The sequence below is a fragment of the Triturus cristatus genome, chromosome 6 (genome assembly GCF_964204655.1).
Source record: "Triturus cristatus chromosome 6, aTriCri1.1, whole genome shotgun sequence".
NCBI classification, from domain to species: Eukaryota; Metazoa; Chordata; class Amphibia; order Caudata; family Salamandridae; genus Triturus; species Triturus cristatus.
The window spans coordinates 1,869,368,937-1,869,387,324 of NC_140589.1; the positions used below are offsets into that span (position 1 = coordinate 1,869,368,937).

The following is an 18,388-nucleotide window of genomic DNA, read 5'->3' on the forward strand; positions in this document are numbered from 1 at the left end:
CAAACTTCTGAAAACCTGGTTATTCTAATTGTGTCTGATTAGTGTTCATCACTGGAGTTTCTGCGGGCGCTTTGAAACCTACGGGTGATTTATGCGCCTTATAAATGCCAATACAATACAAATGATTGGCTGCTGAAAAATTGAAGAAACCCACAGCGGACCCCAAAGACCTCAAGAACTTCCGCCCCATCTCTCTTCTTCCCTTCCCGGCCAAAGTCATCGAGAAGACCGTCAATAAACAGCTGACTGCATTTCTCGAGACAAACAACTCGCTCGACCCATCGCAGTCCGGATTTCGAGTCAACCACAGCACTGAGACCGCCCTCATCGCAGCCACCGACGACATCAGGACCCTGATGGACAACGGAGAAACAACCGCCCTCATCCTCCTGGACCTCTCGGCAGCCTTTGATACCGTCTTCCACCGCACCCTAATAACCCGCCTCTACAACACTGGGATCCAAGGAAAGGCCCTGGACTGGATCACCTCGTTCCTCTCCGACAGAACCCAGAGAGTCCGCCTCCCTCCCTTCTGCTCCGCGGCCACCGAGATCATCTGCGGCATACCCCAAGACTCCTCGCTCAGCCCAACCCTCTTCAATATCTACATGAGCCCCCTCGCCACCATCGCACGCAAACACAGCATCAACATCATCTCCTACGCCGACGACACCCAGCTGATACTCTCCCTCACCAAAGACCCAGCCACCGCCAAAACCAACCTCCAGGAAGGAATGAAAGACGTCGCAGAATGGATGAAGCTCAGTCGTCTGAAGCTGAACTCAGACAAGACGGAGGTCCTCATCCTCGGACAATCCCCATCCGCCTGGGACGACTCCTGGTGGCCCACAGCGCTGGGCACCGCACTGACACCCACGGACCACGCACGCAACCTGGGTTTCATCCTGGACTCCTCCCTCACGATGGCCAAGCAAGTCAACGCCGTCTCGTCCTCATGCTTCAACACCCTGCGCATGCTCCGAAAAATCTCCACCAAAACCAGAAAGACGGTCACCCAGGCCCTCGTCACCAGCCCACTGGACTACGGGAACGCCCTATACGCAGGAACCACAGCCAAACTTCAGAAACGACTTCAACGCATACAGAACGCCTCCGCAAGACTCATCCTCGACATCCCTCGCCACAGCCACATATCCGCCCACCTGAGAAACCTGCACTGGCTCCCCGTCAGCAAGAGGATCACGCTCAGGCTCCTCACCCACGCACACAAAGCGCTCCACGACATGGGCCCCGAATACCTCAACAACCGCCTCTCATTCTACACTCCCACCCGCCAGCTCCGCTCCGCCAGCCTCGCCGCCGTCCCACGGATTCGCAGAACCACCACCGGAGGAAGATCGTTCTCCTACCTGGCAGCCAAGACATGGAACTCCCTCCCCGCACACCTACGAATGACCCAGGACCATCTCACCTTCAGGAAACACCTCAAGACCTGGCTATTCGAGCAGTAGCAGCACCCCCCCTCCCTTCAGCGCCTTGAGACCCTCACGGGTGAGTAGCGCGCTCTATAAATGTATTGATTGATTGATTGATTAAAGTAAAATAAGCACAATCCTCACCTCCATGTCCTTAATAAAATTGAAAATTCTTGTAGCAAATGCTAGAATGTTTTTTTTATTTTGCAGCAACAAAACATAAATCTTGTCTGAGTCGTTAATGGAATTAAACATTCTTGATGCAATTGCTGGACTTATTTATATTTATGCTTTATGTTAAAAAGTCACACCCGTATTTACATAGGTCGTGCCTCTTGGAAAAGATTCTTAGTTCTGCTTCATAAGCCATGCTCCTTTTAACTTAGTTCTGCTTCTTAAGCCATGCTCCTTTTAGAACTCCCTTCCCTTTGTTTTCATACCGCCAGCGATCTCGTGTAGTGTGCCATCCCAGAAGCACGCTGACATTTCTATGTATACACTCCACTGACACCCCGCTCCGTAACAAGCAGTGTAAACAAGAGTTTACACTGCGTTTCCTCTTGGAAAGTTGGGTGATTTTGTCTCAGATTACTGAAACTCGCTATCGGAGATGCATAAAACCAGAAAAGGTCATTTTCTTGATGGGGCGATCGCTGGAAATCAGGATGGACGATTACATAAACTACGTAATTAAGGTTACAAGTTGGAAGTGGAACAGGAAGATATAAGCGATTAAGCGCTGACACTGCACATTCTGACTGGTCAAAGAATGAAACGACGCTATTGGTTAGAAATAGTTTAGATTTTGTGATTGGACGAAGCTGGTGACGACCGCTATGTGTGTATCATCATGTCGAACGTCACACGCTCCTCGTCTCCTCGATACACGTCCACGTTGGCCAATCAGCTTACCGCTTGGCCTCCGGCGGATGCTATTGAAAAGACTGCAATTTTGCGGTGGTTCCGGTTATGATGCAGGTCGGTACCTGAAGTTTTGGGGTTAAGTTTGTGCTAATACTTACGCGGAATTACAGTTTACCACGCGGTTCTCGTACTCTCCCACTCCAGCCCAAACTGTTCAGAGCCCTGTATGTCTGTGCCTTTGTACGGGAAGTCGTGGTTGATTTCCGCGCTTAGTATCTTGGGATATGTAGTTCTGCTCTATTTACCTACGTAACTGTACTTACCAATATAGAAAACACAATGAATGTGAGTGTTGATACACAGTCTCTTCCCGGTTACACACATTGCTATCTAATCCCACTAGACCAAACACGAACACTTGCCTCCCGTCAATAGCCAGGGCATATGTTACATGTGCAAAAAAATGTCCCGATGGACACTGGATAGCTGGCAAATCCGGGACTTCTATTTTGGAACTCCCGGAAGAGGAGACTCTTTTATTAGGTTTACTTTATCCTTAGTAGTCCTTATTCAAATGCTTTGCATGTGTAAGGTATTTGTTCTCCAAAAAATATTGTAGGCCTTTTGATTACTGCTGAGGTAGAGATCTCAATTGTCACTTATCATAAGTTAGAGTTGCACGTTTAGCGATCTTAATGAAATCCCACACACAGCAGGCTGTATCACAACAAGACTATAACCAGATCTACAGTGACAAGTGCCGAGCAGCACCCGACATTATTAGAGTCCGCTGATATCAGAGTGAGCACTTCTGCAGCTCCAGTCTAAAAGCAGGAACCATTTTGCCAAGACTTTAGGTGGTATGAAAGAAGTGGGGTGTCTCTAAAAGGGTCATGACCTATATATTGAAGGGCATGGCTTAAAATATGTAAACTATAATCGTGTGCTTTCCATGATGTACAAGCCATACAGTAACTTGGCGCTTCTCTTTGCGCTTTCTTTATTGCATCCGGACACAGTAACGTACATGCACCTAAGACAAGCCACACCTGTTGACTTTGACAGTGCTTGCTAGCAGTATCAGATGAATAACAGTGGATTTGTTGTGAATCTTTAGAGCTGAAAATGTTTCAATTCTGGAAAATATGTGACTATAAATTGAACATTATTGAGGTCTGAGGAATGGGTAGTAGTCACAAGAGTGTCTTAGTCACGCCCGTTCTTCCCTTCACGTTCCCCTGCAGTGTTTCTTTGACATTTATGCCCCTTTTCTCTCCACATCTTTCTGTAAACCGCTCTCTGCGTATCGTTCTTCTCATATCACTCTCACCTGTATGTAACTCCTTATATTTCCTTTATTTCACAATCCCTCTACATATACAACAAACTCACTCGCATGTAACCACTGCATTTTCTTTTACTTGCACTCTGTCAGTATGTGTCAATGTGAAGTTTGCAGCCATTGATCTTTTCCATTTTCCTTTTCAACTACGTTTTTGCAAATTGTATGTAAACACATTTTTCTTTCATTGGCTAACTAATTCCCCGAATGTGCACCCACACCTGTTTGATCATCCATGTATCCACCCACAATGATGAATCTTGTGATCAGTCAACCTATGCAGCCGTAAATTTTGTCTGCTGCTGTGCACTCATTCATCCAGTTGTATCCATGTGTCTTTATATGTACATGTTGAGTGCCTACTACGTATGTTGCTGTCTGTGCATGCATGTCTGTTACTCTGCGAGCATTTGTGTCTGTGTTTTGCAGTGTCAGAACGTCTCTCTGGTAATTCTTGTATGTGCATGCACTTCACAAGAAGCAAACATATTGACGCTATCAACGCTTGTTAAGGTATGTCCATTATGTAGAATAATAACACGTATGCATCTTTTTAATCACGCGCCGTGCATTGGCTGAAATGTGAGTCTGTATTATCCGTGCACATTGCACTAATAAAAGGCGAGTGCCTTTATGTAATATTTCTTTTCGTGACTTTCAGTCTACGTGCAGTATGTCAAGGAAGACCCTCCCCCGCAACCTTTGTGTGAAGGTAGAGCTGAAGTTTTACCATTCGAAAATGTTCTGTTCTGCAGCGCGTGGGAGGATAGCCCTTAGTTATCAGAGTCGGGGCACTATATTATACAGTGTTGCTTTAGTAGAAGAAGACCGGAGTTTTAATAACTGTGGTTTGTTTAATCTTTTTTGCATCTGTTTCCTTACTAGTAATAACAATATACCCCAGAAATCTGGACGAAGCAGTCTTGGGTCAAAGTTTTGTCTGAACGTCATCGAGATGGGTTCTGTTGTAGTATTTCCGTTTCTTTATCTGTGCATTAGTATTTGTATACGAAGGACATGGCCACTGAAGTTCTTCATAGCGCTAAATGTAAATGGAGTGAAGGATCTCACAACTCAAAATCCGAAGAAAAATAGGAATTAACAAAAAAAGTGTTCGCTCTTGAACATAACTGTCATGCTTACAATGACATTACCACTCTAAGTGATAAGGAAAACATACAGACAGAAAACCCTTAAGACTCAGGGAAGCACTCAAAAACCTAACCTTCGCTCTTTTAGGATTACTAAAAGGCAGTGCATCTTTCAGGTGCTCTCAGCTGGTGTCTCAGCTGCCAGTGCACTCTGTGGAACATGACTGTAGGAGAGTAGGATCTGCACCTTATGTTGCCCCCACTGTTTTTCTGATGTTTACACTGGTTTCTGGCTATAGTCTGGCTGGGACCCTGCTAATCGGGGCCCCAGCCTCTTATGTGGGAGTATGATCCCACCCTTCTAGAGGGATAGACATGTACATACTGTGGAAACACGGTAGAATCCTGAAGAGCCCTGGCATCACAAAATGGATGCCACCAGTCACGGAGTGTCTGCCCTCCTGCTGATGACCGAAACTCGCAGTGGAGGAGAACCCAACAATAGGCATCCTGTCACAGGGAGGTGTGGTCACCTCCCAGACAGGGCTTAGTGTATTGGGGCTGGGTGGGTGCACTCCTAGAGTGCTTTGAAGTCCTGCACTGGGGGAGCAGTAGGCTCCTCTGTGCATACGCCAGCTCAAACCGGTAAAGGGGCTACCCGCCCCTGCTCTGGCGCGAAACTGGACACCCACCCACTCCCCTGACCCTCCCATAGGTGGTGTCATAGAGCTAGTCCCTCCCTTCTTTCTAGTATAAGTTAGGGAGCCTTTGCCATTGCAAACTAGATATCCCGGGACGACGCTCTGAAGAAGAATAGTGGACCTTCGACGTTCCACTACCTCTGGATGACTGAAGAATCTCCTGTGGAGTCAAGGAGTGACTTCCCTGCTTGGCAGGCACCAAACTTTGCAATTAACTGTCGCAAACTTTCCCGCCAGAGTCCGAAGTCCCAGCAGCCCAGGAAGAGGATTTCCTGACTTCTCCAAGGCCATCGTGAGTCCCCATCGACGCTGAGGCAAGTGGATCCCTTAGTGACGAGGAACCGCAATCCCTGGGTACCATGCACTATTTTCGAGTGCAACCCCTTCACGACGTTCTACAAACGTGTGCTTTGGGCCACGTGTGGTCCAAGCCTCCAGCAGGATTTCCACCGAAGATCAGAGGCCTACCCCGCGCCGAGTGACCGTGGGCCCCTGTTGAGTGAATCCTCCCGAGGAGTCTTTGTGATCCCTTGCCGGTTGGCTTGTGGGTCCCCAGAAGACCTTTCTACAAAACCATAGGGCTCCCCTGGTTGCTCCAGGCCTGCCCTGACTTACCTTCGCTGAGTGAGTCCCTCAGACCTTGCTTGTCTGCACCGCTGGCTTTTTACACTTTCCACGAGACTTGCTGTTGCCAAGGCTTGTTTGCTCCAATCTGGTCGCCGACACCGCAGTAAGCTGCAGACTTCGTGGGACACGCCAAATCCAGCTCCTGGTCATTGTCGACGCCTCCTGGACCTTTGTGGCTGAAGAGTCAAGACACCCGTGATCACCTGAAAACACCTGACGACTGTGGGCGTCCAGCTTCCTTGCCCCGGGTCACTGCCAAGTGACTTAGAACACTGTCCCCTCTGCTTTCAGGTCTTCCTTCTTCTGAATCCAGGCTTGGATTCCACCGGACACTTCTCCTGTCTTCACAAGCAGCAAGTCTTCTTTGGCTCCCATTGAAAACGACGCCGCGACCCGACACCAAAAGACACCTATGCACCCGGCTTCCCTGGGTGAGGTAACTCCGGCACTACGGTGCTCCTGTGTGTGTTGGCTCTAGAACTACTTACCCTGTAAGTGACTTGCTTATAGACTTTCCCGAAGTATCCTAAAACTCTAAAATTCCAACCGCGACTTGCTCCATTGAAGTCAATTGGGATCCGCGGCTGTGTTCTCACACTGCATGCGTCTCCCGTGGGTCCTTTACTTACCTGCCTTGGGTGGATTAGTGAGGCCCCAGCACTTCTGAAGGCCCAAGGCGTTGTCCCCTTGCAAGTCGTTATCTCTAAGTCTCTTTTTTAGTATATGGTCTGGTACGGCCCTAGGGCCCCAGCCATATTTGTGCTTTTTTGTTGTGAAATGTTGATTTGTGCATATGTCCTTGACTTCTAATCTCATAAAGAGATTAGTAGTGTGTCTAGTAATAAATACATATATATTTTATATATATACCTGTGTGGTGTCCTTTCATTTAGTAATTCAAGAGATTATAAGGTAAAACAAGCTGCTTTACATTCCTCTAAAGACTAGGCCTGAAGGCTGCTCTCCACAGCTACCACTAGGATAGCTTTCTTTAAAAGGTTGTCTTAAACCTATCTACCATAAGAGTCGAATTGTACTGGTGCAAGGTGTCCACTTTAACTAGTGAACAGCATATACCAGGCCAACTTCTCACAATGAGCAGTTAACAAGTGGGTGCTTTTGTCACAACCAGAGTTCTCTGCCTTAGACTTGCGTTCTCGTATGCAAAATTGTAACACAAATTCTCCTTTTCCCTCCTATATGATTTCTTGCTGCATTTTGTTTTTAACAGGATCATCAGACGCTGCCAATTGATATCCAGACCGGCAAGCTGCTAGGTAATCCTAGGAATATGTAGTGCTGCGTATTTGAGGAGAAGCTATGAAGTGGGCAGATCCCCTCCAGTGACTTATGAGATGGTCACTTGTGCTCTGATTGTGTCAGTTTTATTTGCTGCGGTTATAAATGCTGGACGTTCATTGGTCAGATGGTTGTGTATGGTTGTGTAGGCCTGAACAGATTTGCCTGTTAGTACCAGCTTTATCCAAGGGTTCCGGTGTTTGTGTAGGCCTAGTTATAAATGTGTTTTTTGAGGGATTCCTCCTGGAGGTGAGTAGTGCTTGTGAAGGCGTGGTGCATTGTCTGGTGTTAATGCAGGCCCGACTGGAGGTGTGACTGGCTTTGTTGTAGATTTGGCTGCAAATGCCTAGTATTGATTGTGGGTGACTAGTCTTGATGCTGGCATGGTTGGAGGCCGGTTGCTGGTGTAGTAGGCTTGTTTGAGAGTAGTTTGCATTGTTGCAGGCTTTACCGGAGGGGTTTGTTGTGTGCCTGGTCAGAGATGGCTGTGCTGGTGCCTGCCTAAATGTGAATATCTGATGTTTGAATATGATGCAGACCTAACTACGCGTCAGGTGTCTGTGCAGGTTTGTCTGGAAGACCTATACTGTGGTATTGTCTGGTCCTCACATTAGTAAAGGACTTTGCTCAGAGTTCTTGATGAAAGTGGTCCAGCTGATGCCTAGCAGCTACCTTTATCTCTTTGCTGCGGTCTCTCTGTTTGGAGCGTTAGGGGCAGACAGTACCCTACCCCCCCCCCCACCTCACTGCTGTTCTGGGTGCTGTATCGTCTTTTTTGGATTCAGCAAATCTCATTCCTGTAGGTGCACAATGCACATGTTCAGTCTCTCTAACTTGGGTTCTCTATGGTGTGTGTCGGTCTCTGCACCACCCTCTTTTGGCCTGTTTTGTTTGTCATTTTGGCTCTTCTGGCTGTAGTTGGTTTCTCCCCTACGCACCTGCACCTTCCTTCTTACATTCTCTCTCCCGTTCCCACTACCTTGTGTTCTCTATGCTCTCGGTAACCCCTTCTCTGTGCCACCTTTTGGTGCTTAGTAGTTCTTTATTCCGTTTTATGGTTCTCGTGTAGTCTGCAAGGAGAAAGCATGTCAGGCAATCTTGGCTACTCATGCATCTTGTCTATCCACAGATTGGTTGGTCGATAGACGTCACTGTGCCCTGAAATGGCAGACCCAGGTGTTGACGATTCGGGAGAAGATCAATGCCGCAATCCAGGATATGCCGGAGAACGAGGAGATCGAACAGCTGCTGGCCGGGTCCTGTGAGTGCTGCATGATCGGTGATCGAGAATGCTTAGGCCATCTCAGAGGCTGACCATGACCACCTCTTTCAATGCAACCCCAGATTCTCCGAACTGTGGTCAAATGGGTCCATCAAGCCAAGGGCTTGGATGAATCCAAGATGGGGCTAGGCTTACAGCAGGGCAGAACAAGTAATATACTTTGTCCAAGGGTGCACATAAGCCCCTCAAAGTCAGCTCAAGTCGTCTTAGGGAACTTCTGCTTTGTTACTTGGAATTTGCTTACCATGCACAGTGCATCATAAGATGTTATGTAGAGCGTGCTAATCACCAGGTAAGATCTACTTTAAGGTTGACTGGGCCCCTCCCGGGCATTCCCTGAGCTGCTCCATGGCAGAACCAAACTTTAGCCACAGCAGCTCTAGGTGCTTACCTGTGACTACTCACTAGGTCTTCCTTTTTTGTGGACTGTTGATAGTGTAGGTAATCTTAGACACAGTGGCGAGTTTGCTCAATTAAGACCCCTCCCCTACTGTACCAGCAAAACAGCAATACAAATACAGTATATCTGGTTTCAAACACTAGTTAAAGACGCACAGTGAGCACAACAGCACACAGGGTACTAAAGCGTGGATAAAACGGGGCACCCGTTAAGGGTGCTACCATGGGGTTAGTTCTAATCCAGAGCCTTGCTTCCTCAAGTCAGGGCTGGCAGAAATTACGTGAGGGCAAGGCAATTAATGGTTCTCTTTATTTTTGTCTCTTTTGCTGTCTGGAAAGCACTGTGGGTGAGCTTGTGAACTGTATACTGATACTACTTTCAGTGACACTTTGAACCTAGTAAAGAAGGGATCGCCGTGCTCGCTAGAACATAGTAATTTATGCTAAGCCTTACACAGTTTTAAAGTGCAGCAGCCACGATGAACCGGGGACATCCATACTAAAAGAGAGGGAGGCTAATGATCCCTCGCGATGCCATAACTAGGTCATGGCTGGCGTCTGTCAGCAGCACGGACGAAGGACCTCTGCACAGCAGAAAGCATGAAGCATCGCTCTGCATTTCTAGAGTAATAGCGCGCTGGGGTGGATGCCCTCTTCAGGGCATATCTGGGAGCCTCCTGCAGGGCAGAAATGAGGAGGCCTGCCCCCTTCTCCTCGGCAGTGTTGGGGTCATGCAATGGATGCCCGGTGTTAGGCAGATACGGATGCGCTATGGGGAAAATAGAGGGAAGTCTAAATACTCGGGGCATGATAACCGCCCCACTGCAAGAGGTCCTCTATTGGGCTGGTTGATCTCTGTACAGTTAATGCCATTCCCTCACTCTCACGGCGGAGGTCTTTACCCAGGAAGTGGTCATGAATTAGGGGTTTGAGTCATTGCTCTCAATTAGTAAGGGCATGTCATACATTGAAATCTTGGTTGAGAGTACTTTGGGAACTGTGACCCCTTTCTTGATGTAGGAACAGAGCTGGGTCTGACCTTGTCATTCTCTTTTATTTTTAGACATTCACTACTTCCATTGCTTGCGCATTGTGGAAATCCTGAAAGGGACAGAGGCCTCCTCCAAGAATATGTTTGGCCGCTACTCCTCCCAGCGTATGAAGGTGAGTGTCTGTCCTGCATTAGATAAAGTAGCAATCAAAGTGTATTATGTGACGTAGTCCACAAACTACATTATAATCGTCCTGAATTCAGTGGCTTTGTGTTGTTTAATTTTTGCCTGAGAATGCTCTAGTCTATTAGACCATGAAACAAAAATATAAACTTAAACTCCTTCAATCCGATGGGTAGGCAGGGCCTGCTTTAGGGCGGTGCAGCTGCACTGGCCGCTGACCTGGAGGGGGAACACTGGCCTCATGGGGAGCACTGTATTAGCAATTTCCTACAATTTAAAAGCACCTGCTGCAGAGTTCTTTGTGCATCTAGCTTTCAGGCAGCAAGAAAAACGTCAAGATAACTCTTGTGATTAATGTTCCTGCTAGAGCGAGAAATCGGAGTTTTGTCTAGTGACAGTTTTAACTCGCCATAAAGTTGCGCAGAGGGTTAATATGCCTGCTGCAAAGAACAGATCTGTATTTTATGTAGATAGCTGAGTGGATTAGTACAGCCAGCCTTTACCAGCGCTTTAAAATAAATAAAATGTATGTGAGAGAGGGGCTATGGAGAGATGACTGGCACTTTTGCCAGGGGTAGTGAGGGAATCGTAAGAGGAGGGGGCACCAAAAAAGATTGTCGAACTGGGTGCCTCCAGTGCTAACACCGGCCCCATGGGTAGGACTTGGTGAAGAAAAGTTCCATGTATCGTATGTTATGTTTGGAAGTATTGCTTGTTGCTTCTGTTGCGCAAAGTTGAAAGGTTTGTTTAGATGATATGAAAAAATTGAACAGACTTGGTAAATGACCAGGGGCAAGAAACAGCTATTGCATGTTTTGTTGCCTGAGGAACTTTTTCAAGGCTGTAAGAGAGTAGAAAGTAGGTTGAGAATGGAACCTGAGGTACATATCTAAAGAGAACTATAAGATATTTACCTCATTAAGTACTGAACTGTGACAGAGGTACCAAGTTGGATGTTGAGTCACCAAAGTAAAACAAGCCTGCAGAGGAAAAAAACATTGTGGAGAAGTGACAAGATGGGCTAGCAAGATTTATCATAACGAACATGCTCATAGAAGATAAAAGGAGTAGTAGATGTAGGGACACGTTTGTTATTAACCTAAAAGCGAAGGGTATTATGTTTATTAAAGGATAACATTCTCAAGTTATTTAAAGTTGGAATGGAATGGGTTAGTTGAATAGGAAACCTGTGGCATTGTGGCAAAGATAAGTTATGTAAGCTATGTGTAAAGGGTATTTGGTAAGGAACAGATGAGGACAACATCTAATGGGTTTAAGGTAATACCGTAATAATTCAGACAGAATAAGAGGTAATAGAGTAAAAGTATGACTCCAAAGGGTGTAGATAAGCAAAGGTAACATTTGCTGTGGTATGGATTGACTAATTATTAGTACTTAACGACTGTTGGGTAATCTTAATTGTTAAACTAATCTAGTAGTATTTTACCTAGTAGTGTCAAATAGACCTCTTCTAGGCAGAGGGTATCGTAAATGGTGCTTTTAAGTGGTAGAGAAAATATTCCAAGCACACACAGTAATAAGCCTGCAGTAATCTGCTAATGAAATAAGATGGTAGAAAGTCAATTAATGGCTTAACGGTAATCTCTTATACTAAACGTATTTAAATGCAGGACCATTTATAAATAACAGGAAAACTAAAGATATCTACAGCACAAGAAAATAATGAAAAGAGTAAATTGGATGAAAAGCTGTGGGGGTCATTAAAAGGACCTCAATCAAGTATGATGGCAATTATATAAATAAACTGTATTAATTAATGAAATCACAACTGTATTGGAAAGGACAATATATGTGGTGGGGTTACTGAAAAACTGGAAATTGTATTGTCAGGGCTCGAAGAATCATAAAAATGTTGCTAGACCTGCAGGTCTAGTAACTTGAATAATCTACTTGACCTAACTGTAATGTACTTGACCCACGAAATGGTCTCATATTGTGGGATCCTAGGCAAATATTTTGTCTTGTGAAGCAGCCTTTTTTTTTCATTATCCCATAAAACACCTACAAATATTCAAGTTCTCTATTTCTGCAGTACAAAAACCTCTTTTTATTTACGTTGTCATCTGGGCAGGAGAAGGAATATTTTCCAGTTCATGATTAAAAACTCACTTTTCATAAATATATTACAGAAAGCAGGATGTGGTAGTGCACTGTCATTTACATATAGCACATTTTCTATTGAAATGGCCACAAAACATTCCCACTAACACCTAGTTTTACTCATAAAACTTTATAGGGCATAAACAATGCTTGAAAATTGGGTTTCAGCAAAATTATTTAAAATTTGCACATCACCAAGTAAAATGTACTGATTTGTTTAGATCCTATAGAAATATTTTTCTTTTCACCACAGAATTACAAAAATGTGTCTTTAGAACTAGTGAAATACATTTGAAATGTTTGAACAGTTCACTTATTAGCTATTTCAGTGTTGTGTTAGAAAAAAAGCCCGAAATCTTACTGCTTTGCATTTCACATGCTTTTCCAGCGTGATTGTCACACAGTTTAGTTTACAAAATCCTCTAAATTCAGTCATAGTCAGAAAAGTAAGTGTAGGAAGACAAACTCACTTTTGACCTCTGTCTCTAAAAGCCGAGAAAATGTGACAAGAGATCAATATTTAAAGCCATCTTTATTGCTCATTCACTTTGTGAGCAAGCAGAACACCTGTTGTCAGCTCGTCAGAACGGGCGAGTAGGTCCTAAAAATAGCTTGCCCGTATTAAATCTGGCTTGCCATAGCGAGTGGGCAAGTTCATTTTTTGTGCTCTGATTGGTTTGTATTGCAACCTTGATATAATGTTTACAACCCTTGTGTGAGGTGCTGAAGCACTTGCCTACACGAGTAGCCTGCTACAGCATGTAGGGGGTGTGGTTGGAAGTGTGTTGTCTTTGTTTTGATGCTATATGCAAAGTGTTTGTATTTCGTACACAATGACCACCAAGGTGCAGTTGTCCTGTTACAGGATGCAGCGCTTAGCAGTGTGATGGATGCAGAAGTGTAAAGCAGTTTATGGTTTTCAGTATGCTGGCAGCTTTGAACAGCTCAGCAGGTCCCTTTTTTGTATTTCTTATGATCATGGTCCACTTAGTTGGCTACTGTACTGGAATGACCATTCGTGGATATTTTGTTTAAAGTTTGTGGTCCTGAGCATACATAGTTTGGAGGAAGACATAGTAGAGACATAGATCTTCTGGGATGGACTTTTGTAATGTCATTACATCTGATTGTTGTGGGATGTCAAGAAGCATCGTAGTATGTCGCTTGTTGGGACCTCCATTGTTAAACTAAATTAAAGTCCTCTGTTGTCCAGTGGCATGTAGTAGATCTCTTCAGTTATTCCAGGTCTGCTCAGTTGGTAGTGGCTGGTTTATTGATGTGAATTGGTACAGTACTGAGTGGTGGACATGATCCTTAGCCGATTTGTCTTATGAGAGCGGTACAGTATCCAGCAGCAGAAGGACATTTTTATGCAGTATATATGAACTACAATCTGCTGCCTGGCCTCTGAGTTATTATATTAGTATGGGCTAGGAAGATTATATACTATTGTAATTGCATTTATATAGTGCTTTCCACCCCTTATGAGGCTTTGAAGCACTTTCTGAAGGGCAGCATACTGCTCTGGAAACCAAGGTTACTTTTTAGGTCTCGCCTGACCCAGCGCATGCGCTGGTCTGGCGAGACTTATTGAGAGGGCTCCAAAAAGTGCTACCAGGCCAGCCTAGAGCTACAGTGCATGTGCGCGGGCGCGTGCGCCGCGCTTTACCGCGATCACTTTCACGGCCGCACGGCCGCTTGGCATAGCCAATAGGTCTCGCTTTTGGGACCTTTATAAGTATTTAGTTATGCAACTGTTGCATGGCTAAACACTTATAAGGTCCCAAAGGCAAGACCTATTGGCTATGCTAATGCTTGTTTCTGGTGGTTATTGGAGTTAGTCTTGTGCTGTTAAGGAAACCAGTCCGCATTTGCACCAGTTTCTATATGGTATATTAAATTAATGAAAGTTAGGTGTAATGTTTAGTGGGAGGGGTATGCCAATCCATGTAAATAGTTGGCGGTATTAACAGATGTGCTACAGGAGATTAGGTTCTGTTAGGTTGCAGGTTGCAGGGGTATAACCTTTTAAAGGAGAGGTTTGAGCTGAGGTGTGAGCAGTTTGCAGAAATACAGTAATCGGGATTAAGCTGAAAATGGATGTGACTTGGAGTAGGCCGTGCTCATAGGAGGCGTGCAGAGGATAGAAAGTAAAGGGAAGTTCATTTGAAAGAAAGTAAGAGAGGCAACAATGGGAATCTTTTAGTCAGTCGTGAATTAGGAGAGAACGGACATGAGGTAGTAATGGATCAGTCATTGGGCCAACAATATCTGGGTAAAATGGTGATAAAACAATAATTTTATTTACAAAAACAGAACAAATGGTGATGGCCAGTAACAAATCCACATTAGTCCGGGTTGGTCTTTATAGAATTGTGAGGTTAAGTATTGTATAAAGAACATGAGACCGTGCCAGGGTCTAGGTGATGCTGTGCAGGCCGCTTTACATTTGCCAGCTGTGCCAATTGAGTTAACAGGAGCAGCAGTGAGAGTATAGAAGAACTTCAATGAATTATAATAGCATATGGATGTGTGAACAAGAGCTCTTCAAAATCCATTCCTAATGGATAGTCCGATATCGGAAAATGCAAAAATATCAAAGGATGAAAACTACAAAAAATGGGGTTACCCGGCTGTTCACACCTGCTCTGTGCATCACTCCGTGACCTTTGACTAGCTTATACATTGTTTCTTTGGTTCATCAGTTTGTTGTTTGTGTGGTTCACAAATCTTCTCACCCACCTGTCTCTGGTTGCTTCCCCCCAGGACTGGCAAGAAATTGTGTCCTTGTATGAGCGCGAGAACACCTACCTTGGTAAGTCAGCCTCCTTGGACATGTCTGGGCTCTGATTTCCACTTGCCTGTGCCCTGCAGCTGATTCAGAGATGGAGGGGAAGACCCATTCATTACTACCCTCTGTGTGCTAGTATCCTCTCTGGACTGTCCCTTCTTGCTAGGCATGTATTTTGATCCCTTTCATTAATCTGTTATCTTCTGTTTTTTCCTCCCCCTCACCTGGCCCTCCATTTATGCCACCCTTTTCGACCTTGCATCACCAGCGGAGGTGGCAAGCCTGCTGGTGCGCAATGTGAGTTATGAGATCCCATCACTGAAGAAGCAGATTGGGAAGTGCCAGCAGCTGCAGCAGGAGTTCAGCAGAAGGGAGGAGGAGCAGCTGCTGGGGGCCGCTGACATGAGGGAGCGCTTCCACACCTCCTGCAAGCAGTACGGCATCCCTGTGAGCATGGTTTGCCCTCCAATTGCGCATGCTGCCAGGCCTCCATCATCCCTGGCCGCATTATAATCCTTCCCCCAGTACCCCAGGAACACTTCATCCTCACTGTATGCGGTATACCCCTGTCCCAGACCCTGAGGCCCTTCATCCTCCTTGTATGCGGTATACCCCTGTCCCAGACCCTGAGACCCTTCATCCTCACTGTATGCGGTATACCCCTGTCCCAGACCCTGAGACCCTTCATCATCACTGTATGCAGTATACCCCTGTCTGAGACCCTGAGACCCTCCATCCTCACTGTATGCAGTATACCCCTGTCCCAGACCCTGAGACCCTTCATCCTCACTGTATGCGGTATACCCCTGTCCCAGACCCTTCATCCTCACTGTATGCGGTATACCCCCGTCCCAGACCCTGAGACCCTTCATCCTCACTGAATGCGGTATACCCCTGTCCCAGACCCTGAGACCCTTCATCCTCACTGTATGCGGTATACCCCTGTCCCAGACCCTGAGACCCTTCATCATCACTGTATGCAGTATACCCCTGTCTGAGACCCTGAGACCCTCCATCCTCACTGTATGCAGTATACCCCTGTCCCAGACCCTGAGACCCTTCATCCTCACTGTATGCGGTATACCCCTGTCCCAGACCCTTCATCATCACTGTATGCGGTATACCCCTGTCCCAGACCCTGAGGCCCTTCATCCTCCTTGTATGCGGTATACCCCTGTCCCAGACCCTGAGACCCTTCATCCTCACTGTATGCGGTATACCCCTGTCCCAGACCCTGAGACCCTTCATCCTCACTGTATGCGGTATACCCCTGTCCCAGACCCTGAGACCCTTCATCATCACTGTATGCAGTATACCCCTGTCTGAGACCCTGAGACCCTCCATCCTCACTGTATGCAGTATACCCCTGTCCCAGACCCTGAGACCCTTCATCCTCACTGTATGCGGTATACCCCTGTCCCAGACCCTTCATCCTCACTGTATGCGGTATACCCCCGTCCCAGACCCTGAGACCCTTCATCCTCACTGAATGCGGTATACCCCTGTCCCAGACCCTGAGACCCTTCATCCTCACTGTATGCGGTATACCCCTGTCCCAGACCCTGAGACCCTTCATCCTCACTGAATGCGGTATACCCCTGTCCCAGACCCTGAGACCCTTCATCCTCACTGTATGCGGTATACCCCTGTCCCAGACCCTGAGACCCTTCATCCTCACTGAATGCGGTATACCCCTGTCCCAGACCCTGAGACCCTTCATCCTCACTGTATGCGGTATACCCCTGTCCCAGACCCTGAGACCCTTCATCCTCACTGTATGCGGTATACCCCTGTCCCAGACCCTGAGACCCTTCATCATCACTGTAGTCAGTAAACCCCTGTCCCAAACCCCAAGAGCCTTCACCATTACTTCATGCGTTGTATCTCTCTCTCAACTCCAGTGACACTTTACCATCACTGTATGCAATATACACCTGTCCCAAATCCTGAGACTCTTTACCCTTAGGGGCCTTTCACTATCTATGGGAGCATTATACTCTCACACTTCAACCTCAGGGGTTCTTCCCCATCACCCATGAGCAATATACTCCTACCCCATGACTATTTTGCACCATTATTGTAGGCAGCATACCCCTCCCCTAACCCTAGGGACCCTTCACCGTCATTGAAGGCAATCTACTCTTCCTCTAAATCCCTGTGGGTCGTTCGGCATCGCTGTGAGGATTATACTTCTACCGTCGAACCCCAGGTGTTCTTCCCCATCTCTAGTGGCCTTCGGCCATCACTGCAGGAAATATACCCTTCATCATCTCTGTAGGTCATATACCTCTCCACAAGCCCATGGGCCCTTCACCATCACTAAGGAAAATAGTGAGTAAATTCCCAACTCGATGGCCCCTCACCAACTCTCAGAGCCATTTACCCCTCTCTCCCACTCTAGAGGCCCTTCACCAATAGTGTGAGCACCAAACTAGGTACCTTTACCAAACTAGGTCCCTTTACCATTTTTGTGAGGGATTATACCTCTCTTCCCCAGCTCTGCGGGCCCTCCCTCAGCATCGTGAGTAAAAGACACCTCTCGAACCGTACGAGCCCTGCACCTTTAATGTGAGGAGTATATCTCTTTGCCAATCCCAGAGGCCCTTTACCATTACTGTGAGCTATATAGCCTGTCTTCCAACTATAGGCATCTGTCACCATCACCATGACTGTGAGCAATGCTCCCCTTCCTAATCCAATGGGCCCATCTCTGTGATAATAGACCCTTCCTCCTTGAACTCCAGGAGTTCTTTGCTATTACAGTGAGCAACATACCCCGTCATTCTATCCCTAGTTGCCTTTCACCATCATGGTGAGCACAAAACCCCACCAACCCAGAGCCCTTGCCATCAATATAAGGAACAAGTCCCATTTCCACATACACAGGCCTTTCACTATCCCGGTTAGTGCATCTCACAGGTTGCAGATCATTCGTTTCATGCTTCCGCAAAAGGTGAAAGCCTTTTGGGTCCGGGATATTGACTTCCTATTTAACTGAGTGTGACTCCACCATTACCGTGAGACTTGTTCCCACTGTGTTCCTTCCTCGACACTGTTGTATCTGAAGCAAGCTATCCCATCTGCCAAAATGTGCTTCCTGCCTCCTGTCCAATGAGTGTGACTATTGCTCAGACAACCCTCTGCCTCTAGGAGCCTGCTGCTTCCTTTCATTGGGACATCTGAATGTGCAACATTAATTCAAGCATCTTTTCTTGCCTGAAAGCTCCTGCAGGGGTTAGTGTTCACAGACTGTTCCTTTC

At 46.4% G+C, this 18,388-nt stretch overlaps 1 protein-coding gene across 1 annotated transcript in view; it reads left to right on the forward strand.

The window, feature by feature from the left end:
- Positions 1–2,269: 2,269 nt before the first annotated feature.
- CDK5RAP3 (CDK5 regulatory subunit associated protein 3) overlaps positions 2,270–18,388 on the forward strand; it is a 69,198-nt gene continuing 53,079 nt past the window's right edge. Inside the window, exons 1-6 of the mRNA XM_085613377.1 lie at positions 2,270–2,414; positions 7,293–7,338; positions 8,490–8,621; positions 10,105–10,205; positions 15,104–15,152; positions 15,397–15,575. Coding sequence (XP_085469503.1) covers positions 2,406–2,414; positions 7,293–7,338; positions 8,490–8,621; positions 10,105–10,205; positions 15,104–15,152; positions 15,397–15,575 — 516 coding nt within the window. The 5' untranslated portion in view covers positions 2,270–2,405. The remainder of the gene's footprint in view (positions 2,415–7,292; positions 7,339–8,489; positions 8,622–10,104; positions 10,206–15,103; positions 15,153–15,396; positions 15,576–18,388) is intronic.